General features: G+C 37.4%; 1 protein-coding gene across 5 annotated transcripts in view; it reads left to right on the top strand.

Moving 5' to 3' along the window:
- The window catches only part of EML4 (echinoderm microtubule associated protein like 4), a 129,132-nt gene that overhangs the window by 44,583 nt on the left and 57,420 nt on the right, over positions 1-27,129 (top strand). For 3 of the 5 annotated variants that reach the window (XM_026844368.1, XM_026844365.1, XM_026844364.1), the window contains exons 2-4: positions 9,926-10,108; positions 21,139-21,268; positions 26,843-27,016. In XM_026844368.1, coding sequence (XP_026700169.1) covers positions 21,168-21,268; positions 26,843-27,016 — 275 coding nt within the window. In that variant the 5' untranslated portion in view covers positions 9,926-10,108; positions 21,139-21,167. The remainder of the gene's footprint in view (positions 1-9,925; positions 10,109-21,138; positions 21,269-26,842; positions 27,017-27,129) is intronic. The other 2 variants (XM_026844367.1, XM_026844366.1) reach the window with 1 other exon arrangement.

Here is a 27,129-nt window from a genome sequence, read left to right as displayed (position 1 = left end):
TTAGTTATTTATGAGTCGTGTATAAGAGACAGCTACTAACACTGACTAGACTGCTTCTGCTGAACCCCTGCACCCCAAAAAAGGGGCACACTAGATGGCTCATGCAGCTCCCAAAGCCACAGTTATAAGCCTTCACACCAACTTCCTTGTCTGCCAGATAACTGGTGGGTACCTGTCTGTGTGAGTTTTCAAAATACTCCAGGAAAACCAGAGTGTTTCAGATGATTCCTTGTTTCTCTGTGAACTCTCTATGATATTTGCTGGACTTTGTGATGGTTTGGATAGCAGTATTTTTGTCCAAGCCTGAACATGGTTATTATGATCATTCATTGTGTATAGCGGATCAGAGACAGTGCTGCTAGCATTTATAGATTTATGCAGTAATGAAATACAGTTAAAGTGTTATGAGTGAACATAAAAGCCAGAATTGGGGTAGTCCTTCAAGCCTACATTTAATCTTCTAGATCATACAGTGTTAAGACACAGCTTTGAATTACTTGACCATAGTCTTCCCCAAGTCAATCAGTACTCCAAAAAGGTGATTCTGCCTAAAAAGGCATTTGCTTAGTGTTTTTGAGCTGCCTTCATCTTCTTTGCTTGACTCCATGTGTTATTTTTACCTAAAAGGCGTTTAGGATTCCTCTTCAAAGAAATGCCTCAATTTCAACACTGACTTTACTGCAGGTAGTGACTGGGTAGTCCACAAGTGTTCATTAACTTTTATGTGGTGTGGGATGATGCTTACACTTAACAGATGAAGAGTGAAGTTAAAAAGAGATTAAGGTCAAAAGCATTTGCTAATTACCCAGTTTTCTAATTAAGCAGTTGCCCAATTTGAAACTTGGAACACTTGATTGTCCAAATGCCTAGGTAGGACAGCTTTGTACCTTTCAAAAAAGCCTGAATGCTGCTGGTGTGAAGTTCCTGGGAGAGCTCAGCGCTTTTCCACGCTGATGTCTGGTGTTTCAGGTTAGTCAGAACATGCAGGTTTTCACTCCATGTGGCCTTGGAAGTGGGGGAGGGATGCTTTCCTGCCCTTGGCGTCTTGCTCTGACCACCCTGGAGACCCGGGGAGTGTCTGGCTTTGCCTTTATTATGCCAAGCTGGAGCCTGCTGAGTTTCTTCATGGGGTGGCTGGGGTGCTATCTGCTTGTGGTGTGGGGAGGTGAACGATGGCAGAGCCCTTGTTGAAGACCTCAGAGATCTGGTCCCTCTTCAACATGTGAAAAGTTGTTTTCTTAGAAACGGTTAACTAGGTGAGTTTGTGTATGGGGGAGGATAGGGGAAAGGAATTCCAGGCACTGAAATCTTTAGCCTGTATAGTTTCATGCTTGGCAAAGTTCTGAATTTGGTAACTTCAATTAGCATTTTATCATGGAAATGTTCTAACACAAGATGAAATATTTTCGACAAAGGAATACTAATACATCTGTGCTAAAGTGTTATTTTTAATGCATGTGTGACCTACAACAGAGCAGTTCATTGCAGCTGTCTCCCTGGTTGCTATGTGAAATTCCAAGCATATGTGTTAGAAAAGATGCTCTCTGCCCCTCTCTTTCTCTTACTGTGACACAAAAATAGGATGACATCAGATACTAAAAAGACCCTGGGATGAGTGGGATTGCTGCTGGGAGAGTTATAAGGGAGATCCCAAGAAGGTGCCTGTAGCCACCATGAGTTCTGTCTACAGAGTGTAGAGGTCGCTTATCTGTTTAGTAGAAAAATCATTTTGGAAGATAAGAAGATAATTTTGTCCTGCTGGCAGAAGGCCAAGTGTTGAGGAGTCTTGAGCTTCAGAAGGGTATTGGGAGTATCAAGATCGAAGCAATGCTAGGGGAAGAAAAATACTTAAAAACCACAAGGCTTTTTAAGTAGTGGGTGGTGAAAATCCCATGAATGGTTTTACTGTTGATGTTCCTTTTAATGGCAGTGGAACTGATACAAAGTATGCAGTTAGGGAAGGATAGATGAGAGTGCAGGTTAGTACTTGTATGGATACCAATGACAAACACGAGAAGTATGTGTAAGTGTTGGTTTTCTTTTGTTTTCTTGGTCTATGTATCAAAACTAGTATCAGTAAGTATAAAGTGATCTGTTTCTTCTTAAAAGTTGTGTGCCCAATAAATAATACAGTTACTGGAAACAGGCAAACTGAACACTCATGTTGGTCAAATACGTCAGGGGTGGAGTTGTGCCCTGTGAATCTCATGCTGATATATTTCTAGATTATCTGTATTAAAAATAATACTAGTGTTTACAGCAGCAGATGCACAGGATTATTACAGAAATACGCTGTAGATGGGAACTGTGCTAGGCAAATGGTTGGACTAGATGATCTCCAGGGTCCTTTCCAACCTAGATGATTCTGTGTGAAATATTTTTGTCATAATAGCTGTAATTTGTGGTTATTATGAAGTTTGGGTTTTTTTTAGGATGTTTTTGTATCGTCTTTTAATCTTTCTCCTTCCCTTGCTTTTTCATGTCAGAAAAAAAAAAAAAAATCTAAAAGCATATGTGCACAAATCTGATTAGAATACACAAGTAGAACTACTAATTATTAGGGATGAACTGGTAGATCGTCTTACGTGTCAGACCAACCCTTTAAAATGAGATTGCCTGAAAACACTGTTCATGTTCTCTGTAATGTAATGGTGCAAGTAGTAGGCTCACAGTCATGAACTCATTTCAAATAAACCATAAAGCAGTTCACAAATAGCAAAGATCAGTAGTGACTATTGTATTGCAGGATGTTCATGTGCTAGGGTAAAATCTTCTCGTGGATCATCTGGTGAAGGACCTGGAGAACAAATCCTGTGAGGAGAGATTGAGGGAGCTGGGACTGTTCAGTGTGAGGAAGAGAAGGCTGAGGGGAGACCTCATCACTCTCTACAGGTACCTGAAAGGACATTATAGAGAGGTTGGTGCTGGTCTCTTCTCACAGGTGGTTAGTGACAGAGCAAGGGGGAAAGGCTTTAAACTCCAACAGGGGAGGTTCAGACCAGGCATTAGGAAAAAATTTTTCACAGAAAGAGTGGTTAGTCAGTGGAATAGGCTGCCCAGGGAGGTGGTGGAGTCACCATCCCTGGATGTGTTTAAGGGTCATTTAGATGAGATGCTGGGGGATATGGTGTAGGGGGGAACTTTGCAGAGTAGGGCTGATGGTTGGATTTAGTGATCCCAAGGGTCTTTTCCAACCTGAATGATTCTATGATTCTATCTACAGACAGAACACTGCAGTTGTATGATGTATATATGTTGTGCTTAGTTGAAAAGTCCTAAGGAAACTTTGCCCAGTGTAGTTATAGATCTTCTTTTAAAATTTGATGCAGTGCTTCAGTGATTTAAATGTATAGGTTATGACAGATATGTGCAGATCTATCTATACATATATATGCAGATCTGTATAGATCTATTCCAGATGGGACATTTTACATTTATTCAAGTCATGCATAACTTTTTAACAGCATAAATTATATTCCTTTCAGGGTTTTGACTGAGGTTTTTAGTCACAGTCTGGATTTTCAGACTTAAATGACAGTTGGGGTGGAGGGTTTTTTTTTTTTTTTTTTGTTTGTTGGATTTCTTTTTTTTTATGGTCAAGTTCTGTATCCATCAGTTAACATGATAAATTGCACTGCTGTGTTTTAAAGTGAATAGTAAGCAATCTTTTACATGGTTTATGATTAAAAATGCAGTTTAGCCATTGGGATGATCACTTTTGATGTTTAAGTCACTCTCCACTAGACATTGCACTTTCATTTTATGGTCTGATTCTGCAGTAAGATCTGTGCAAATAAAATCGCTACTTACAGTGGACGTGTTTAAAGTGGCTTGTGAAAAGCTAGTGGAGAGTAATACCTCTTTTTTAATTAACTAGCATGTAAGGGACTAAAATAAGATGGAAACATTGGACGATCTAACAAGCTGCACAAGGAGGACAGTTTTGTCAGCATGATGGTTCTTGTGCAGCATCAACCTTGAGCAAATAGTGGTGTGTGACAACATACGTTCTTCCTGAAAACCTAACAAAATGTCTGTGGAATAGAAAATTACAAGGACTAGCTAGTGTTGGAAGTACTAACATGATGCATATTTGAGAGCCATGAGTTGGGGACCGCTGGTTGCAGTCAGTGACTTATGTGTACCCATCTCAAACCATCCGCATTATTGTTCTACAGGAAAGTACAGAAGGAGCTTCTACCTTTTTCTCCAATAATTAATGTGAGCTCAAGCAATGCACTGTATTTAATTCAGAATAGAAAAATTGAGAAATTAGGGAAAGATAATGAAAATGTAGGTAAGGAAGTAAAAAACTATGTGGGGTAATCCAGAGTGTTAAAGGGTAGAGTCTTGCATTTGCGGGAAATAACTTGGGGACAACTTCACACTCTACTTCCATGCCACCACATCTAGCCTCTAGGGACACATCAGAAGTTAATACAGGATTGTTTGGGGGTGGGGGGGAGAAGCTTTTTTATTCTTCCATGTTTGTGTTGTGTGTTTTAATTCCCGTTCTCATGTTCCTTCCATGACTCACGTCGTTCACAAAACCAAGATAATTTGTGTGTGCTGGCACTTGGAGGAGGTAGAGGAGTTAATGTAGGCAAAAGTGTAAAGTCTAACTTTTTTTAAAAGAAACTATGTATTAAAAATACAGAACAGAATTACTGATCTTTTATAAGCATCTTTCATAAGGTAGTCTTAAAACAAGTGATCTGCAGAAAACTGCAGAGAATTTTCTTTCACTTAACATGGTAAGAAAAACAAATTTGTCAATTATCTCCCTGGAAGTATAAGCCTCGTCCAGAGTCAAATAATTCACTGCTCTTCAGAATAAAAATTGCAAGTTGTGCAAATACATACCTTCCTGCACACATGGACAGACCACGGACCTAGTGAAAAAGGGTTCTTTGGGGCCAATTACCTCCTGAAATTGTGAGCCAGAACTTTATACCAGTCCAAGTAACTTCTGTTGCATTTCTGTGATAAAAGACTCATACCACTCTGGGGAAAACATAGAAAACTCTGTGGGTGCCTTGGCAGGCAGGGGTTTAAAAATATCTGTGGTTTGTGTGGTTTTATTGGATAAAACATAGGATTTTCCACCCTGTGGTTTAAATTTCCATGTGCTGGAGTTTGTAGAATTTGTTTTTCTGAAATGTTGCTTACGTCTAAAATGAAGTCCTTACTTATGTTTAGTTGGGGCTGGGAGGAATTGACTCAGAGAAGTGATAATGTATGCTCTGGAGTTGTTGAGGGGCCTCCAGAATAGATGGTTCAGTAGCAAGACACTTTTAAATGCAGCCAGTTCAATTTTCTCTCAGGTAGTGAATGATGAAGGGTGGTACTTTAAAAATAGTTATCTTCATGTGCCTGGTTGGTGACATATGAGTTGAGGAGTGATATGTGGGTTGGGAGGTTTAAGTACCATCTCTATGTACTGGATACCCCTTTCAAAGTTCCTGGCCAAAGTCTAAGGGGTGGTTTGAGCTGCTGCTTTGTTCAATCTGCTGCGAGTGTTTTGATGCATGTGAGTGTGAGGAGTCCTATGCAGCATAATGTGTCTGTTTAATGCTGTTCATTGGCTATGAAAAATCAATCCTAATTTTTAGGGTCATCCTGATGTCTCATGAGTACTGAATTCAAGCATCCCATATACGTCTCTGCTTACTCCAAAAGGAGGGGAAGAATCGATGTTTTAATAGCTAAAATTAAAAATGAAATTAATGAACTGTGATAAAATAACAGGACATCTTATTTTGAAAGTTACAGTACTCCATGTTTGACCTAGCATGTTTTTGCTGTCATTTGAGTACCAATACTCTTACTTTAAAATACTTCATAAAATTGAAGGACCTTAGATCCACATCTGTGTGCATCTCTCCTTCTCCTCACTACTACTGGTGAGCGCTGCAGATGGTGATTCTTTCACAGTCGGTCTTGTTCCCAGTGCATATCTTGAAGGCATAGGTCATGGACAGCTTGGGAAATGTGAACAACACATCAGAAATTATGCTATTTGGTTATAACAACTGGATAATTAAACAGGTCTCTTTAAAATTAAGTGAATGAGTCAACGCTCAACTGTACTTAACTATTTCTTGCTATATTCCCATAACTGGTTACTCTCTTAAATAAATAAATCTCCCTCTGATTTACTAAATTATGAGTGGCTTATGGAAGGCCTGGATAGATTTCTGAGACTGCCTGAGGGGAAAAAAGGACAGATGTTTAGGAGTGGCAGAAAAGGAAGGGAGGAGGTAGACTTCTGCTTTGCGAGTGACTGACTTTTTACTTGCATTTTCCCTTCTGAAGGGGGAAGGGCATGCCCTTGAAGGAAGCTTTTTGTTTAAACTTCAGAAGAAGTAGTTCTTTAGATTATAAGAGTGTATTTTTAACAGAAGAAGAAATCTGGAAGAGATTTTGAAAGCTTCTGTTAAAAAAAAAAAAAAAAAAAAAAAAAAAAAAAAAGTATAGTTTTGCATTGTGCAGGTTTGTCAAAATGATCTCAAGATTGCAGTTGTGTTTACTTTCAAGGCATCTTCTTTTAAGCTAATCCCTAGTTGACTTACTTTTCAAGCCACTGCCAAGAAGGGCATGTTGGAGTTCAGTTGAATATTTGCTGTCATGGGTGAGGTATTTGGGTTGGGAATCATGCATTTTAATTCCCTAATATTTGCCAGGATAATATGACTGTCATCACTTGAAGCAGATGCTGCTTCTGTAGAGTGATAAGAACAATAAAATGTCTTCCCAGTGTGCTGTTGTGTTCTTTGACCAACCAAGATATTCTTGATTTCCTAGTGATCCTCTTGCTATCCAGCTTCTTTCAGTGACTGTCTCATGTGCCCTCTCTGCAAAGCAAAGTAGGTGCTGGTGGTTTGAAACCTCTTTTCTCCCACTGTATGCACACAGCCAATTTTTTAATCAGCTAAATGGTTTAACCTTGTTTTCCTACTTGTGCTCTGTTTATACAGCTACAACCTCTGAAAAGCTGTTGGGATGAAGTTGAGTTTGAGGGTCCTTCTGCTTCTGCATGCCATTTCTAAGGGTTAAGCCACTATAGCACAGGCGACATAGATGAACATTGGCCAACTCCTCTACCATCTCATTTAGTATGTTGAGGAGCTCAGCGCATTGCAGCTCACCCTTACGGCAGAAAGATTTGCTCTCCTGTTCTCCTTTGAAGTTTCTAATTAGTGACATAACTGTGGCTTTGGGAGCTGCATGAGCCATCTAGTGTGCCCCTTTTTTGGGGTGCAGGGGTTCAGCAGAAGCAGTCTAGTCAGTGTTAGTAGTTGGGGGGTAAAAAAGATGCCCACGTCAGGCAAAGCACTTGCGTCTGTGCTTACCAGACAGACAGATTGACAATGGAGCCTTTCCTGCCTTGGTAATTACTGTTATTTGGACTCCACGCAGGGAACACAGTAATGTCTGGCTTCTAAAATGATGATTTGACATATCTACTTACTTCTTTTACATATGTTTTCTAGTGATCTGCTGTATATTTAGATAACCTGGGAATTTATCCATAATTTATTCATTATAAGACCTTTTAATAGTTTGTTAATTGAAGGCTTTGGCAGACAAAGAAAAGGAAAAAATTAAGCTTTCCTCCTCTTTTTTTTTATTTTTCTTTTTTTAAGGAAATATCAAACTTCTCTCTTCTGTTTGGACTGCTATCCAGTGTAAGATGGGTTATAAAGATTATAATAATTTGAAAATAATTGTCATTGTTTTCTGCTGTGTTCCTTTTGATTGGTCCACTGCATATATTTAAAGGCTAATACTGTAGACAGCAAAAGTATGAATTACATGGTGATACTTCAGCTCCATTTACTTCCCTAAAGTAAAAGCTTTTCTTCATGACTTACTGTAAATTTAGCTCAGTTCCTTTTTATATGCTGCAAAGGAACTTCTAGGAACTTCTATGTGCTTGTAGAAACTTCTCCTAGCTCCTTAAAAGCAATGGAGTTTCATGTTTTGCAAAAGGGGGTTTTAAGAGCAGTATTTTACCCAGTCATTCCCAACCTGGGGTAGCTGTCACTGGTCTGGCTTTGTAAAGTACTATTGAGAGAGCATTGGATATACTGAGCTGTAGAGTTGTTAAAATAACTTTTCTGCATATAGGAGGTATAGTTATGGCTGGTAATATTAAAGGCATTTTGTTCAGAGTTGTTTTGATATGTTGTCTCCAGGTCTCAGTCTGATTACATGCCTTATTAATTCCCCTGCAGTTCTTTTTATTTATTAGCCTGAATTAATACAGTATTAACCATGAAGTGATACACATCTGCTTTTGGTTTAACCAAATAGTGAGTTAAATCAATATGCAGAGCTGTCTTCTTGTAGGAGTTGTTTTATCAATGTAATCTTAACTGTTCCTTTCAGCTTAATATTAATTGTGAATACATATAATACTAATATTAGCTTGTTTTACTAATTCCTTGTAGGAATTCCTTGTTAGTATTGTGAAAGTATTACTGTGATTTTTTAGTTTGGTTTGTTCAATTCTTGGCTTTCATTAGTGAATATCATGTTTTAACTGAATAAAAGTTGGCATTAAACTCCTTAATCTCTTTCATATTTAATTTACTGTAGGGGTTTGGCTCAGTGTTTCTTTTGCTTACATTTATTTTAAAAGTGCCCTTATGCAAGTATTTCAAAGATTAAGGATTATTTTTTAGTGAAAACCAGAGTTTTAGGATTGTGGCTTATATTAACTTTTTTCTCCCTTGGTATGCCTTCTTAAGATTAGTGAATTAAAGTTTAGATTGTATATAATTGTAGTAATAATACCAGCTATTTACTGCTATGTGTAAATTAGCTGGTTTTAAATATTTAATGGAAATATATACAATTTCATATATTTCATAGACTTACAATGTCTGCTTGTATAACATAGGTAAATTTTGTAAACCTATATTAGAAGTTCCTTTGTGAGTTTTTAGTAAGCCTAAATCAAGATGGATAAGGAATTCAGTACCTTGTGATTGAGCAACATATTTTTATGGGTTTTTCTTTTTCTCTTTTTTTTTTTTTTTTTTTTTTTTTTTTTAAAGTGGTTAGCCTGTGATTTATTGGAACAGCCAAATACAAAAATCTGTTATGTGTTATTTTGGCTTGGCAGAAATAATGCAAAGAACTGTCAAAGGCAAAGAGTATGAAGAAGCTGTAATTTCCTTTTTACCACTGAAGAGTAGATTTGGCTGGATTATGCCTTCAGTGCTAATCTATCTCTGTGTGGCCAAACAGATTTTTGGAACCTTTTTGTAGTGTATTTATTTTTTGTCCGCTTCAGGCCAAACGTTATAATGTCATTTGGGATTTTGGCGCATACAGGGTGGCTATGTGAAAGAACTTAAAGAGAAGGAATTTGAAGTTACAAACTCTGATCTAGACCATTTAAATTGAGATTGCCACTTAATGCAATTAGGTCATGGCTAGCAATACTTGTATGTTCAACTGTTTTTTTTGGGTTTTTGTTTTTTTTTTTTTTTTTAACTGTACAGCTTGCTTTAATATTAAGGATCATAGTTAAAATACTTCAACAGTTCCAAAAAGAATATATTGCAAAATTTTGTCACAGTTCTATACCTTTTCAGTTAGTTCAGTTGGCTATTTAAATAAGCATGTTTTTCTTTCTACACTGTTTTAACAGAAAGTACATTGCCTCCTCTGATTTTAATAGGGCAGCGCTCCTAAAGCCTTGTGTATAAGCTAATGATTAGTAACATTTCTTTCTTGAAGCATTAATTTGATGCGTTTAACCTAACACCTATTCTGTATTTGCTTGAACATGACTGTTTGAACATCTTCAGTATTTCAAAATGATGGGACAGACTGTACATGCTTATTTCTGTGGCTTTTAGTTTAGAACAAAACATTTAAATGCCTCTTTCTACTCTGTTTTCCCACTGTACAGATGACAGCATCTCAGCTGCGAGCACGTCTGATGTCCAGGACCGTCTCTCAGCCCTGGAGCTGAGAGTACAGCAACAAGAAGATGAAATCACTGTGCTAAAAGCAGCATTGGCTGATGTGCTAAGACGTCTTGCTATCTCTGAAGACCATGTAGCTTCTGTGAGAAAATCGGCACCAAATAAAGGTAAGCCCATATTTGGTAAATTCTTTCTGGAGTCAGAATGTTATAATTTATAATGTTCTTCATTGATTACTTTTTTCCCTTTCCTATCTCATTTGGAAAGGCAGGTATATTTTGATCTGGAGGGATTAGTTTTTTAAGAGTGGCTTTATAGTTATATAAAGAGTAGCTTTATCTATTATAGCTAATAGATACCCGATATATGCGTATCAATTTCACTGTTTGTTTGCTAACATTTTTATGTACTTAACACCCCTGAAAATTTAACTTACTTCCTGTTAGAGTCCCTGTTTTAATTTGAATGGTGAAATACTTTACAGCTTCAGTCTAACCTCCACTGGGGGTTTTGGGACTTCTGGGTGGCTCTGTCTCAGCTTTTACTTCACCTAGAAGTTATTCAACGGAAGGGGTATATTTTCCCCTGCTCCTAAATGAAAGACAAAACAAAAAACACAAAACACATTTCCACCAAATAAGGAAACTTTCTGGATGTAGTTAACTTCTGTTCACCTACAGAGAGCACCAGTAGGTTTCTTGTAAGAAGTGGCCCTGTAGCCACTCAGCAGTCTTTTTTGGTTAGTGGCTAATAACTTTTACACTGCAACTTTTAAATATGTAGGATTGTTTAAAAGTAAAAAAACTAGATGCTGTTTGCACTAGTTTTTACATACTTGTTTTTAAGCTCATGGGCTTTTCCTTTTCTATTCTGGAGAACTATTTGAATTTCCTCCAACTTAAAAATTGTGTGTTCAGAGAGAACTATGGCTACATATGCTTGTGGTATATATTGGGCCTCTGATTAAATAAAAGATAAGGTCATATTTCAGATAATTCACAGTTCTAATTCACCATAAATGCATGCATCCCCATCAAACCATGCAGCACAGAGCTCCCTGGGCATTGAGCCTGTATTTCAGCCTTGAACTACACCCATCACACCAATGATAGTAAAACACTGAACTGACACATCATAGCCTATGTTTGTTTGAGTGGCTGCATTATACAGGCTAAAAATGCAAAAGCTGAAAATGATGAAAGTTTGCATTATTTAAATGTGTCAGAGAGATCAAATTCCTTAATTAAGTGTTTTTGCAGTCTCTCTGCCAGATGGAAGGAAGTGATGATGCTTAATTGGCCTAGGCTCTGAATTCTGCCATTCTCTATTGCTTGCTAAGTGGTAGACTCTTGTCATCCCTGCTTATAAATGCAGCTTTTATCTACACGATATGTGTTTCTGGTCTCATCAAGATTGAGAATTCCTTCTCTAACTCTGTGTAAATAGAGCTCTAGCAAGTATTTCGACTAAATCACTCTGCTGTCTGCTGTCCATTATGACAAAAAGAAAATGTCCAAGTGGAAAACTGGGCAAAATGTCATCAACAGAGGACTGATTTTTGCCATTTGAATGTAGAGAAGCTTAGATATGCACAAACATGGCTAAAGACCTTTGTCTTGGAGCTAATTCCCAGCAAACTCTGTGACAGGCAGGGCAAACTTGCTGTGTTTTGCAAAATACCCTGGGCCATCTCCTTACTGGCACTTAGGTGGTCTTGGGGCCATACCAAGTTCTCTGGGTGAATTTGTTCAGGGAAAAATAAATTCATTCTTTCTGAGGGGGGGAAGGGGAGTGTGGAATATCTAAATATCTTCAGCTTTGTGTTGTTACATCTCTACGATTAATGACAGCAGCATGTTACTGTGAAGAAAGAGATGGGGTTGTCAGCAGAGATGTACACATACGAGCTAATACACTGAATTTAAATGAGTTATGACAAATTGGCACTGTATTTAATTTGTGGTGGATGTGTCCCCATTGTGTTCAGCTACCCAGTACCACCAGGCAACATGTTAACTTCGCTGTTTATCATGAAGTCAGCTGCATATAGATTGTATAAAGAGTCACAAAAGAAAATGTTCACATATAGTCACTGGAATTTTATACAAGTCTAAAATTAGTCTTGAAGAATGAGCCTGAGATTAATATTGATTTAAACCTAAACATCAATATTTTAATAAATATTTCAAAAGAAGTTAATGCATAGCTTTTTGCAATACCTTAGATTCTACTTTTGATTTTTGTATTTCAAATTCATTCAGCAGATAAACTCTTGAAATGTTTTAACAAAGAGAAATGTATTCTTTTTGTGAATAAGTAGGATTGGCAGAAGATCTGAATTGTCGTACAGAAATACTCAAGGAAGTAATTGTTAATTTTTCTTTGAAGTATTTTATGGGTACATAACAGGCTCTTACTAGTCAAGTCATGGTTGCTGCAAAGGTAATTGTACTCCTCCAAAACTCTTTTTGGTCTTCATGATCCTGTCAAGGATCTGGATTTCTGCATTACAACAATTGTAGTTTCATGGTAAATAATATAGGTAGGTTTTTTAAAAAAAATATTGCTGAGGTGTTGATTCACAGGAGTATTTGCAACAGCCTTTAAATACTTACTAAGATAAAAAATGAGTAAAGAGAATAGATGTGTATATATTATGTGAATACACTGAAAGAGATACATTTAATTTGAAGTATGGCTATGCAATGAGATAAATACTTTTAAATAAACTGAACTTTGAAGAATCATAGTATCAGAAAAAGCTATCTTTAATCTTTCCATCAAACATTTGCTGCTGAAATGAGTTTTCTAAAATCTCTCAATTTTTTGTCTTGTTGCTACCTCAGCAGTGTCTTTGAAGAGGGTCTTTTTCATAGGCTAGAAATAACTGTTGTGAACAGACTGTGAATCATGCTGAAAGGGAGAAATCCTGATCACTTTTCCACTGATTTTTCTCATGCTGAAGTTAAGAGCCCATCTTGGTGCAAGAAGAAATCTTCATTCTTTATGTTAGTTTGTCTGGATTGCATATCTGGTGAGCTCATTCTGTTCTTATTTTTCTTAGTCTTTTATTTTAGATTGACAGATTGAATCAACCATAGCTGAAGATTTTTTTTTTTTCGTTATCTTTGTACACTTTGTTTTTCTTACAGCTTTGTTGCGTGCTTATTTTGAACTTAGTCCAATTTTCAGTGAACAAATTCACATGAGCATGGGTAGATTTTTATTTCTAATCCATGGGCTATCAGTCAGGAAGTTGCTACCTGTGATTTTGTCTGTCTAGCCCTGTCTCAGAAGCCAGGTGTTCTTCATGCAGGGTTAGGTGTTCTGTGAACTGCATAAGATAAGAGAAAGAGTGAGGGTTTTCTCTTTTTTTTTTAGACACCTAAGTGCCTCCTAGGAAAGCATGAAGTGGAGATACTGTTTGAGGGAAATACCTCTAGTAGAGACTGCTACAGAATTAGCACTTGTCTGTTACTGCACAGTGAAAAGCAGACTGGGAGTGTTCACATGTGGCTTGTTTTCCTCTTTATTATTTTTCAGTGCAAAGTCATTCTAAATAGATAAAATCTTTTCAGAATAAAAAGGCTATGATAGTACTTAATCTCTGCACAGAGCTAGGGATACCTACACGAAGGAGAAATTACCAGATCCAAAGATAGTGTTAAGGATTAGAAATGTGAAGGGACTTGATTAAAGAACAGGTCCCCAGCAGCTACAGGGTTTGGGGGGATTGTAGTGTTTATTGTTTGTCGTTTTTCCATTTCTTTCTATCTTTCTCTCTTTTTTTAATAGATGGCTTGGTAAGAAGAATTTCTTTGGTGGGAAGTTCTTTGCTTTTGGCATCTCTGCGGTCTTGTTGCCACATGTCTCTGCTGTTGATGCATGGTTGATGCTGTTAACATTGACAAAAAGTTCCAAAACCAAAAGATTACCTGGACACCGAAGAAAAGGAAAGCATAAAGCAGCCTGGTACTTGTAGCTGCCAGCAAGATAGATTGGCTCACAGCTGGTGCCTGGTAAACCTATTAAAATCTTCCAGGGTGTCAAAATGTATGTAACAGGAGAATTCATCCCTCAGGCTCTGGGTGTGGAGGCAATTTTGTGGCACACAATGGCACCAGTAAAATGTCTCAGACTAATCATGTCACTGGGGTATGAGTTCTTGCCTGAAAAACTGGTCATCTACCAGAAAGTATATCTGATGTCTGCCCTTAGAGGAGCAAATAGTTCATGTCCTTCTTCTGACTCAGAAGTAATGAGGAGGCTTGTCACGGGTTAAAGCTTTGGAGAAACATTTCCTATTGCTTGGACAAGAGTTGATATCAAATAACTCATATGCATCAACTCTTTAGGTGAAACTGAAGCAGTAGGTGGCAGTTTTCAGAGAGGATCTCCCATGACACTGCAAGCTGGCAGACTTAAGAAGCATTTATTTTCCTTAGAGCAGTGATCTTGGGGACCTGCAAAAGCAACTATGTACCAGAAATGCAGATATTTATTTTAAATTTTCTTTTTTTTTTTTTGTGTAGTGGATTTTTATAATAGGGATCTGTAGAGTTTTCCTTCCTTTCCTGCTCCTTTCTCTCATGTGAAACAGTGTCTCAAGTAGGAAAAATCCTAAATAGCATCTCACATCAAATTCCATCTTGTTTCACTAATGTAGGCAAAGCACTTCAGATTATATTTTTACCTTATCTCAACAGTATTTTAATTTCAATAACATGGAGTCATTTTGTTTTATAATGAAAGCATAAGATAGACTTGCATTTGTGGTTTTAGTCTTAATACATTTTAATGTGCAGAATGTTCTAATAACTGGGACACGTCTAATCAGTAAATGTTAAAGGAACAGAAAATAGAAGTGTAGATAGGAAAATCCTTATGGTAGAGGTAGGACATAGTTTCTTATCCACACAACTAAAACTAACCTGCAAGCTTGTATGTGTGTCACTTTGCTCATGGGAATAGTCCAATTGAAGTCTGAAGGCTGCATGCTCACATAACAAGTAATGATACTCTTGAGATCTTAATGGATTTTCCAGGTATTGGTTTTAGTGCCATCTGTTCTTTCTGCATTAAAATTATATTTTCTGCATTTCTTCCCCATTTTTTCCTATCTTCTCCTCTGTCATCTTTAGTATTTTCTTTTTCTTCTGTTATACTTACTATTCTTGATGTTCTTCATGTGCTTTCCTTTATTCAAAGAATATGGATCTAGAGGGCATAAATGAACTAAAGATCACTAACCAGCTAAACCAAATTTAAGTAGAGAAGTGAAGAAGAAGAAAGTTCAATTTTTTATTTTTTTTTTTCCCCCAACTTCTGTAATTTAATCCTGTTCACTGGAGAACATATTCAGAGCATTGTAGAGGAGTGTTTTTCAGTTGCGGTGATAAGTGTCCTCATATTTCTTCTGTATACTTCTTAGAGTTTTGGATGTGTTTTGTGCATTTGTGTGCTTTTTTTAGAACACTGTGGGCAAATTCTCCTGAGTGGTACTCTGCTGTTCTCCATGATGCTTCTCAAACTAAGAATTGCAACATTGGAAGAGTGAAACAGTGCCACTTTTTCAAATAAAAACTGCTTGTTGTTTATAGTGCTTGAGTAGCTCTTTCATCACTGTTTGCCAGAGTATATCAAATTATTTCAGATTACTGTAGTTAAAGTTTTATTTCTTCTGCTTGGATATAGGTCATTTGGCAGTGGGTTCAGGAAGTAGATGGTGCTTCTGTGAAAGTATCACAAAATTATAAGATGGAAGGGAGGGAGGAAGAAAAGGGCTGTGTGGTTTGAATAAGCAATTGTCTTTCCCACACTGAAGAAGACTTCAGTTTCCCTGGGGAGTAAGATTTTAAATGCCTGCCCAAAGAGCCAAGCATCAGAGCAGGGGCATGGCTCCCCTAGACTCTTCAGCTTTAAAGCTGAATCTCTAGGAGGATTAGTTACAGTTAGAAATGTGTGCATTGACAAGTCACTAACTATAAAAATTTTGTAGGAGATCTCTAAATGAATATGTATATTCTTAACACTGTAATTAGCTTATCTACTTACTGGGAGAGATTCACTTGCATTTCAAGATGTCGCATATTAACTTACCTCTATTTAGATAGTTCTGCCTTTAATAAAGACAAATAATACATGTTTAATAGCCAGTTGCCAGTTGAGATTTATGAAATTTGACTTCAATTAAAAATAAATATAAAAAGGATTGGGGTTTTGCAGCTATATATAATTATTGTAAGAATATTAAAGTTTGTCAAAACTTAATTTTGCCTTAAAATTGGATTATTAAACAAGATTAAGCATGACCCATAGCTAATGAACCAAATTATTTTTTCCTGATTTATATTGGTCATTATTTGAGAACTGGTATCTTGCCCTGAGCTGTAATGTTTGTTCATGTGATAGAAGACGAGAACATTTTTTCTGGTTAAAAAACTGAATTAGAATTTGACTCTTACTATGTAAGGGAAGTAGTTGAATAAAACAAAATGCTGAAGAAGAATTTCACTACCCTTCATAATAGAATACTCTTTCTGAAAAGAGTCTTAGTGTGTTTCCAAGCTATTTCTTTGCCAGCATCTTCCATGAGCTGAAGGACTTGACATCCTTTGGAAGCAGAGCAGTGACTGTGGTTAGTTGCTTTGGTACAACTTAACATCTTGAAGTAAGTTTAGGATTTGTCATAATTTCTAGTTTGGTTTTGATGTCTTTATTTTAGGAAGGAAGTGCAGATAAAATCATACGTTCTGCTACACTTAGAACTATTTCAGTCTGTTTTTCTGTGGCTCACCTGTGTGGGTTCTCTGGTGACTAATAGTGTGGTTGAACACACACTACATGCTTCTTTTTAGTAAGAGTACTAAATTGGACTTTTGTCCTTCAAGCCATCAGTTTTATTTGCACAAAACCCCTAGGCATGTAATAGATTTGAAAGATAGAAATCTATGTAAAGTTTTGTTGAAAATAAAATATTCTAAGGTTGTTGAAGGACTTGGATGTTGTATGCCTTCTTGTAACCAAAAAAAAAAAAAAAATTAATATTTAATTTGTTGAGCGTTTTGTTTTAAATCCACTTGAATGAAGTGTCTTAGTTTACATTGAAACTAACCGAAGAAAAGAAAGAAGGGTGTGTTTTTCTTTAGAAGAAAGTCAGTTTACCTGTCAATACAAAGATATTAAGCAAATCGTTGTTCCAGTTAACACAAATAATAACATAATAAACTGTATTTTAACATAAAAAACCCTGTAACTTTTGGGTTTAGGAAGAAGTGAATTACTAACTGATCCTCAGCTCTAGTACCTTATATGTATGTTTGGAAAGAAATGCTCTCATGTTATCACAGGACACACATTTTCAAAACTTACCACTGTCTCGTACAGCTTGGCTTGTTTTTCCCCTAGCTAATCAAGACTGATAAAGAGTTGAAAATAGATTCTTGGTTTATTGTGGTCTGTTTTTTCTAATCCTACTTATCTTTCATTCACACACTTGTATACTTGACAGATGTTAATGAAATAGTTCTTTTGAACTCAACAGATATGTTGAAATTTATGGCAATTTAGGAAAATTATCAGAACGGAGATGAATCCATTATCCATAAAAGACATTTTTTACCACTTTGATCTCTGACAATTTGGCTTTAATCCTGGTCACCATATAGTGGCTTTCATTTTACGTGCAGTTTATGTCTGGCTTTTGTTCCAAACTAACAGATAAAGCTGAGTGCTATTCAGTCTGAAAAATTTCAGACTGTTTATGCTAGTAGGTGACGTATGACATGATATTGGCAGAGATGTGCAATCCGAGGGCTGGGAGAACTCAATTGGTTTAGTTTATTGATCTGGAATTTGTGTTCTCCTGTGCCACTTTGTTATTTCTGTGAAGCGAAGTTGCTTGACTGCTATGAAAGACTATCTCCACAGTGAAGAAGGTTATAGTGTTATTCATTTTTGACATATTTTGACTGTAGAGATGCCCTTATTAAGAGTTGTGAAGAGAGCTGGATGGTTCTGGCTTGGCTTCTGACCTGGGCTTCTGACCTTGCTGGGAAGATCCCAGTTGTGTATTTCTGACCTGTGGGCAACCAAGCTTCACTGCTCCACTGCCTGGGATGTGCTCAGGGCTTAAACTTGCCCTTACTCTCACAGTGTAAAATTTAAATGCATTTTCTTTTCATATAATAGTTTACTTGATTTTTTTTTTTCCCCCTCTCCCTTTAAAAATAGGTATTCTGAAGGTCACTTTTGAATAGCTAGTTAAAAATGTGTATATATAGAGAGAGAGAGTCTGGAGGGGGGCTTACTTCTTAGGGGTGTTGGGTTTGGGATTTTTTTTAGTTTCTTTTTCATTGTTTTTGTTGTTTTTTACACTTTATTGTGCATTGAGTGTGGCACACTCAGCGATGACTGACCAAGATTTTCTTCTGGTGTGTAAGAAACCCTGATATATTTTTTGACACTTAAAAAAAAAAAAAAAAAAAAAAAAAAAAAGGCTTTCAATGCGGTTTTTCATAGTTATTGATGTTTTGTTCTGTGTCCAAATGTTTTGGTCACTTTTTCAATAAATGAATGATTGAAGAGATCAGGAATATGTCATTTTACAAAAATTGTTCTTACTTTGATTCAAAAATCTTCATCTCAAACTTAATTGTACATGTCACTTGTTGAAATTAGGAAGTACTCTGCAGATCTACCATCAATATCCACATTATTGAAAAGCAAATAACTCAAACTGCCATATGGATCCTTTTTAAATTATTATTATTGCATTCATCATTGCATGGAGCAGTGCACGTTCCTGTTATGAGTATATATTGATGTACAGTTTTATTCATAATCAGTTTTGTCCTTGGATGTAACACTTTTCTTACCTAGTAGGGGGAATTCTTCTAGCTGTTGTCCATGAGCAATATAGCCATGTGTTCCTTGCTTGAGAAAACTGACCAGTTTGTTCCTCATCTTATTAAGTTTGTGTATGATGTCTGTAGCATTGTTCTTTACATTTTCCACAGAATGCTTTACCCACCCTACTGAGAATTACCGCCGTTATGTCTCCCGATTCACGTTTCTGGAAAGCCGTTCTAGTGCTGGTTGGAGAGGCATCGATTTATTACAATGAGCAGACGGGGATGTTAAGGTCATATGCAGTTCAAGAGTGAAGCATAGGCCTTGATATTATGCATCTCCACAAAGAAGATGATTTACTTTGTCACTGAAAATAAAAGAAGCTAATTTATGGGCTTCTAATACTAAAAATGCTTTTTAAGGTCATACGCTTTTGTTCTTGCATCTAAGTACACAGGGGGGTAAAAATCTCTTAAGCTTTAGAGGTTTTGTACAGTATATTAACTTTTAAAATAAAATCTGTATTCCAAATGTGTATGTTGCAAGTAAAACAGTCTCTAAGAAGTACTGGTTGAAAGGAATCACACTAAGTTGATTTAGGCACAATTTAGGAAGAGCAATGATCACTGCAGTGTTTCTGTATCTAAGTGTGTCTTTACTTTCTTCAGATTTCCTTTATTCTCATTTCTGCCTGGAATATTCTGTATGCTCCTTTTGGTTTTCCTGATCTGAATTTTCAGATGTGGTCACATGCTGCTTGGTGTGTTTAAAGCAATATATGGTTAGTGCAGGTCAGGCCATTTCTGCCATCTTCCCAGTAGTTCTGAAATCTAATATTCCCTTGATGGGTATCTCTTGGATGTAAAGTGCTTGTTTAAAATAAGAATTAATTTGCCTCTCAGCCTGCCTGATAGAACTGCGATGTGACAGATGGACCAAATTCTGGTGTTGTTTAAATGATGCATCTGTGTGAGTTTACATTCAGCGTGCTGAGCAGTTGATTCTCCCTCACTGCTTTTTTACTCCTTTCTTTTATCTTCAATGCGTGGCCTCATGCCTTATCTATCTCACACTATTCCAAGCCTGCCATGAACACAGACATGTTATTTTCCTGTCAGTCGTGTCCTTCATGCTTGTTGCTGAAGTCAGAGGGGCTGGACATCACGACCCCATGAGATGCGGTAGCAACTTTCTGTTTGTGAACTGGGGATGGGGCACAGAGAGGGGGTCAAAAGTGACTGCTGATTTTTGGATGCTTAATGTCAGATTAGCCCAGGGATTTTCTCAGGGCATGTAATGCTTCAGAGGGGAAAAGCACAAATTTAGCACTTGGGGTGAAGGAAGAGGCAAAACTCATTTTCTGAGTAAGACCTTAAAAATAAGACAGGCATGCAAAAAAGGCAACACACACACAACTAGTGGGAAAGGGTGAAATGTCAGGTTCGAGTAAAATGCCTTGTATTTCACCGACGGTCTGTGACAGAGGCAGGTCTGGCAGCCAATTGCCAGGCTAGCATTCAGCTCTTTAAATAGAAGAGCCTTCACTCCTCCGTCTTCCTTGCAATCCCCTCCCACATTCACTGCATAGTTTCAAACTTCTGCAATGAGTGAAGTTGGCATCTGACAGACAACAGCCTTCTTCACATATACAGTCTTGATTCATCCCTGGAGGGAGTCTGTAATGTTTGCTGGATGTAGCAGATGTTCTATGGAGTGAAATATATCAGAAACTTAATAACTATGCCATAGTGTGTATAATATAGTGTGGAAGGGGTAGCTGAAAACAAGTTGAAAATCTTCATTTTTAGATGAAGAACACAGGATCACAACCCTTAAATAACCTAATTTTTTTTCAGTATAGACAGGGCTTCTGTCTGCAACTTCTTTGAACTTCAGTAAAAACCAAACCAGTTGAAAGCAACAAACCTCATGGTGTTATCTGAGCTGTGATGGTTTTGAACAACAGAGCTGAAATAATCAGATTGTCTGTCCAACAGCTGTTGGAGCTAACCAGCTTCCAAAGGCTAGCTGTAATCTATAAGTCTCCCTGTGGATCACAACTGGAAGAAGATGTGGCTGAATTAATGTATTTGCTGGCAACATGGCAGTAGAAAAGTTGACCTCTGTCAGAGCGTATTCTTGCTTGTCTTAGTGTCCCAGGTCTCCCATCTCCAGCTGCCTAGCTTTCATAAATGTCTGTCACTGGATATAAGCTAGATAGTTGTCCTGAATGCTGGGGCTGGTGCCATATTATACCAGATCCACATCTGAGAGCTTTTGCTTTTTCAGATGGATCTTTGAATACAGCTGTAAAACCTCATGTTCTTCAATATTACTTTTTTTCTAGGTCAACCAAGTCTCCGAGAAGCTATCTCAATGTCCTGTATAACTAATGGGAGTACAGGAAGCAGGAAAACAAGCCATGGTTCCTCTGTTTCTGTTGCCAGAAAAGAAACTCTTTCATCCGCTGCAAAAAGGTACCGACTTGCTATTAAAATTGAAATTGCTTTTTAAAAAAAAACCCCAAACAAATAGAGCAAGAGTTTGATTTTTGCCTCTGCATGACCCTCAGCAGAGCTTCCTGAAGTCTGGTAAAGCGCAAATAAACTTTGGAGATGTACCATGCTGTTGGACTGCTTGCATCAGGGTTCTAAAAAGAATTTATAAATAGAGAGTATTTCTATAGTGTATAGTGTCCAAAATGCATCCTTACTAAGGGACAGAATGGGCAAATGTATTTCCAGTACAAATGGACAATTTTTCCTTCTGGTATTCATCTGCATCTTTATTTTTTCCCAAGGAAATTAAAGGACAAAACTGCCTCCATTGTCTGGAGTGTAAATAGTAGGCAATAGCAAAATAGCTATGAAACAATACTGAATTGTGTAAGATAAAATTTTACATTTTAATGTAGAAAATCTTAACCCAAATATCTGTAGAAGATATTTTTGTGAAGAATATCTGTATCAGATCTCAAATGTGTAGAAATAACACTGTATGAGTATTTGTAAGCCAGATGAGCCAAGCACCAAGCAGTAGCTTTTCCCCTCATGTAATGTTTTCAGCTGCATACAGTAAACAGAGTGTTTGTATAACTACTTTCTTCTATGGGTCTGTCAGACAGTGATTACATGGCTTTTTTTAATCAGTAGGGTTAGCACCTATTTCAGTTTGTTGGGAAGAACAGGCTGCCCGGCACAGTCCCAGGACAGAGAATACTCAACATATAAATGTGGTAAATTATGTGAACAAATTCTTGGCCTCTGTAAGAGTACTCTGGTAACTCCAGTGGCTGGTTTATCTTCTAGTGTGGCTGTAAATACTGTGCTATACAACAAGACAGGGAAATTATATACTTCACGGAATAAAAATGCTGTATGCAAATATAAACTGTATGAGAACAAACCAGAAAAAGTTTTAGCACCCTTTGGAATTTGGAAAGCAAGGTTAATGCCCTGATCTTTGCTCTTCTCCATTGATTGTGTAGAGTTGCATATCTTTCTTTTTATTGAATCCTTATGTTTACTTTTTAACAATAAATCAGAAAGTGATCACTGTGTGTCTCTGCTAGTGTGACAGGCACCGGGACAAAAGACATTCCTGGAGGAAGGTATTGCTTAGCACTTTTCCATTAATCTTACCTCTGTGGCTCTCGGCACTTTGACGAGAGCCAGCCCAGTTACCGTGGTGTTAGGCTTGCGTTTGCACTGAATCACCTTCTTGATACATTGGCTGCTCAACACTTGACTACAGAAGAAGAGTAGAATAGAGTGGCTGGCATCCCTTTCATCTGAGTTAAGGTCTTTAAAAGGGGACCTGGATAGGCCAAAAGATGAAAGCCTTAATATACAGAGGGCAGCTCTACCCCGGCACCCAAATAACTGTCCACGGGAGGTTTGGTGCTTCCAATGCATCTGAAGATATGCAACCCCGTTCTTCATGGCTTGTTTTAGGAAGGCTTAAGGTCCCCTCTTTAGTTACCTTTTCAGCAGTTCCTTTCACTCTCCTGTCTTTATACGCTCCCATGAAATTTGTTTGGTATTTCTAAGAAGATAGACTTGCCCTTTTCTAAAATGATCAGTTAAAAAAAGGTGAAAGAAAATGTCAGATCTTGGACTTTGTGGTTGTCGTTTTTTAACAACAGGAAAACTATTCAGTGCCAAATAGCATTCCTAGTAGGCAACATAAGTAGGAGACATTTCCGTAAAGTTAGGGTAAATGTATCTATTTCTGACATTCTTGTCACAGTTGAGAAGGAAGGAGGCCAAAGGAGAGTATTGGCTGGTCATGGGATGCTTCACATCAACTTGTCTGGGCTTTTCTTCTGGGCGGAGGTTGAACTGGTGCAGTAGGTGGACATGGTCATCTGCTGATGTAGAATTACACTAAGTTGGCAAACATCCCTCATAACCTGCCTATAGCTTTTTGTGTTCTAAATATATGTAGCCATACATATAGTCACAAATAATAGAAGGCCTACTTGTGTGCAAACTGTGATTGTTGTTGAAATTTAATGTCTGAATTTTGTGCAGTCTTAATGTTGGACATTTCTGGGGCTCTGGCCTCTAAAGACCTGCCATCTTTGAGAATTTCTTCTGTTTCATTTCCTGGACTGTTCAGTCCTTGTTCTACCAACCTGAACACTGAAATAATGGAGATGATCTGATGACTCAATAGCTGCACAGCAGCAGCATGTCTCATTTCAACAAAAGTATGCTAAAATATCAGCTGTCACTAAAACTAGAGCCCGGGCATACACCATGAACAGCAGGTAGATGATGTCCCATCAACAGAGATGAAATCATTTACATGTTGAGAAAATTTCATCCCTATAGTCTACACCTGGCTCGTGATAGAGATTGAAAAACACTTTAGAGCAAAAACCATGCTGCATACCTTGTATTGTCACTACAGTTGGAAACAGGTTTGTACTGCATTCTACAGATGACTTTCACAAAGACCTGCTTGATCATTTTCATTAGGACTAAATATTCTTCTGAAAATGGCTTCTGGTAAGAGTAGTTTTCATGTTTCACAATGGCCCACCTTCACAGTAGCTGCCAATGTGTTGTGGTCCAAAGGATAAAACATTGTGTTAAGTGAAACTAGAGTATCTGCAGAATTAGGACAGCTAGTAATACTCACATGTAGACTAAAGAAATGCCTTATCGAGTTGGGATTTGGAAAGAATTTTTGGATGCTTTAAATTATTGTTTCCCAGAACAACTAGTCTTTAGAAACCCACAAGAAAAGGTGCTGGTCTTGCTTTGGTTTCAGCTGTTGCACAAGATCTAGTTCAAGAGGTATTAGTGGGAGAGCTGCTCTGTAATAGCAGTCATAATACGATTAAGTGGAAGATTTCAGCAGGAGAGAGCAAACAAAATAAATTCAGCACAAAAATATTCAATAGCAAGGCTGCCACATACCTACGTGACTTACTTTCACATTAAAATGGCAATCGAAAAAGAAGCCCACTTACAACCTGGTGGTAGATGAAAGAAAGCACTGTGTTGGAACCCAAGGTAAACCTTGTGCTGCTTGGAGAAACCAGAGTGGCCCAGTGACTCTCATGGCCCAACAGAGAAGTTAAGGAGTGAACCTAATGACAGAGGTGTGAAACATAGTCCACAGCTGACAAGCTCAGTGAAGCCATTGAAGAGATTCCCACATTGAACCTGTGGTTTCTAGGAGATGGATCAGATGAGCTAAAGGATTTTAGGTAAGAACACAGAAAATACGAGACCAAATTGCTAAGTTAGATGATATGCTGCTGTCAGCAGGTGGTATTCACCTGAGCATGGTAGAGAAATGCAGAGGGGAGTTGCAGGATTGCTGGTGTGTCATTGTAAACAGGATATTACAAAAAATATGGGGAAAGGGACTGCACGTCCTCACTGGTGAGCTCCTTTATGCCCACTGTCAGAGACAGAACATGGTACCAGGTGAGCCATTGTTCTGACCAAGTAGGACTATTCTTTGTAGACTTACAAGCTGGAGTTATGGAAGTCAGTATCTGTATATTCTCTCTCCTCCTGCATCCCTCATCTCTTTTACTATTATTAGACTGTATTTTGAAATCCCCAAGTAGAATGAAAGTGAAAATTGGAAACATGTCTTCCTGAAAGATGATTTCTTTAAAGAAAAAAAAAAAAAAGGGGGGGGGGAAAAAAAGAGAGGTCTGTCCTAGTGGATGGACTTTCTTGTGAGAAATCCTGTATTTATGGACGAATTAATACTGAGGTCTATGAGTGTACCTGTTGGATTAGAAGTAGAGACACTCTTCTTTAGTGACTAGAGATTCCAAGAATTTATATAGCTACACTGCATTTCTTGCCACAGACTGTGAAAAGTTTAAGAATATCTAGTGTGCTTTTGCATCCAGCAATGCAAGCTAAGTATTTTGATTAAAAACCAGTAATTTTTATGCTTCTAGTTAATCAAGGATTTCTGGCTATAAATTATTAACCAAACCCTCACAGTTCTTCAAGCTTTGTTCTCTATGATCACGTGCCCTTAAGAAATGTGAAAGCTCTTTCTGTTCTGTTTCCATCTGTTTTTCTGTAAGAAAAATGTAATTTTGATGGGTTATATTGACATTTTAAACTAGTAAATATGGTTTACAGAAGAAATCCTGAGTGATCCTTATAAATGTATTTTGGGTTTTATATTATTTTTCATGTTTTGACCTGTTCTTCAGTTGTTCTTTGAAAGCATTTAGAAAAGTTGAGGGATTTGCCTTGGTGGTAGATGATACACTTTAATGGAAATAAATGAAACAAAAAGAGGGTCCTATGAATGTTATATTAAAATCAGGAACCCATTTTTATTCATTTATTTTGAATATTGTCTTGCTGTTTTTTATTGTTTCATGGGGAAAGGTAAATGGTAACACAAATAATTATACAAGGGTTAGGGGGGATTGGTGAGAGGGAATAGAAATCTGGATGTTCCCCTTCAGAAAGATACTGTTTCTTTTTTACTTTGCAGGTTACTTTAAACCTAAGAGAAAAATCTTCCTTTTTACCTTTATAGCCGGTGTTTGTATCTTGCTTTGTTCACTGAGAAATTTTTCTTGGAAGATTTTTTTTTTTTAATCTTAAAAAAAAAATAATGGACTGAACTACGGAATACTATTCTCTTTCAGATGCTGCTATTATTTCTGTGATTCATTATATTGCCAAGCATGCTATTTTATAGAATAGCCTTTTAATTAGTCTTTCTGTTTACTTAGTGGACCTATGGTTAGGTTGTTAGTGACATGCATTTAAAGCTGTTTCAAATGTTAACCTAATAAATACAGCACTATGAAAACAAAACTGTATTCTCAGCTGTCATTTACTGAAGGCATTAAAGAAGTGGCAAGACAGCCTGAGATAGTCAGCCACAGATCAAAGCAGCAGTGAGTTTTCAGGAATGATTTCCTTTGAACTCTGGTGCCCCCAGGGAGAGCACAAGCACCAGCAACAGCATTTCACTCTTTCCGTGATAGCGCAGATGAGCAGTATCACATACATGTGCAGAAATACAGAGACAGGTATAGTTTCATGGCAGGCTCAAGCTAATTTGAGAGAGTGCAAGTCACGCTCCTACCTTTTGCTTGCACTGAGCCTTGGCTGGCAGCGTGGTGAGGTAGTCAATGAGCTGCACCAGACAATGTTTTTTTTGTTCCGAGGGATGGCAGACTCGTGGTGCATCAACTTGTGTCAGCTTTGAATGCTGTAGAAGCTCCCGCAGATGAAAGAAACACTGAAATCAAAGTCATATTAATTTTAAAGTCAGAGAGTAAACAGTGCAACTACACAGTAAAAATAAGTACATAATCTTCCATGCCCCCCTCACCTGTTTTGTTTTTGGAGTTTGTGACTACATCTTAAATCAGCAACGTGCTAACCTGAAAAGAGTGAGTAAATCAATGTTCTTTCAGTGTTTATATAGAGTAAATTGTTACATGCTTCTCCCATCGTCTCACAGAGGGCATTTTCTCCCATCTTTTTAATTTATTTGCTTGTTCTCTTTTGTTTTTTCCCCCTGTGTTATACTTTATTTTACAGCGGTACAGAAAAAAAGAAGGAAAAACCTCCAGGACAGAAAGAAAAAAAAGAGGAATCTCATTCTAATGATCAAAGTCCACAAACTCAAGCATCACCTTCTCCCCAGCCCTCCTCACAGACTCTCCAAACACACAGGCAAACTCAAGAAAGCAAGAGTTCTGCTCCAGCTAAAAGGTTTTCACAGTACCACACTACAGAACTGGAAAATTATTGTAATGATAACGAGTTCATATTTGAAAAGTCATCACATGAAATAGTTTCAATCTCATGATCAAGTTAATAATGTT

This window comes from Athene cunicularia (genome assembly GCF_003259725.1).
Source record: "Athene cunicularia isolate RWA chromosome 3 unlocalized genomic scaffold, athCun1 chr3_part1, whole genome shotgun sequence".
Classification (NCBI taxonomy): domain Eukaryota; kingdom Metazoa; phylum Chordata; class Aves; order Strigiformes; family Strigidae; genus Athene; species Athene cunicularia.
The sequence above is the reverse complement of the archived record's forward strand: the minus strand, read 5'-3'. Positions and strand labels throughout refer to the sequence as shown.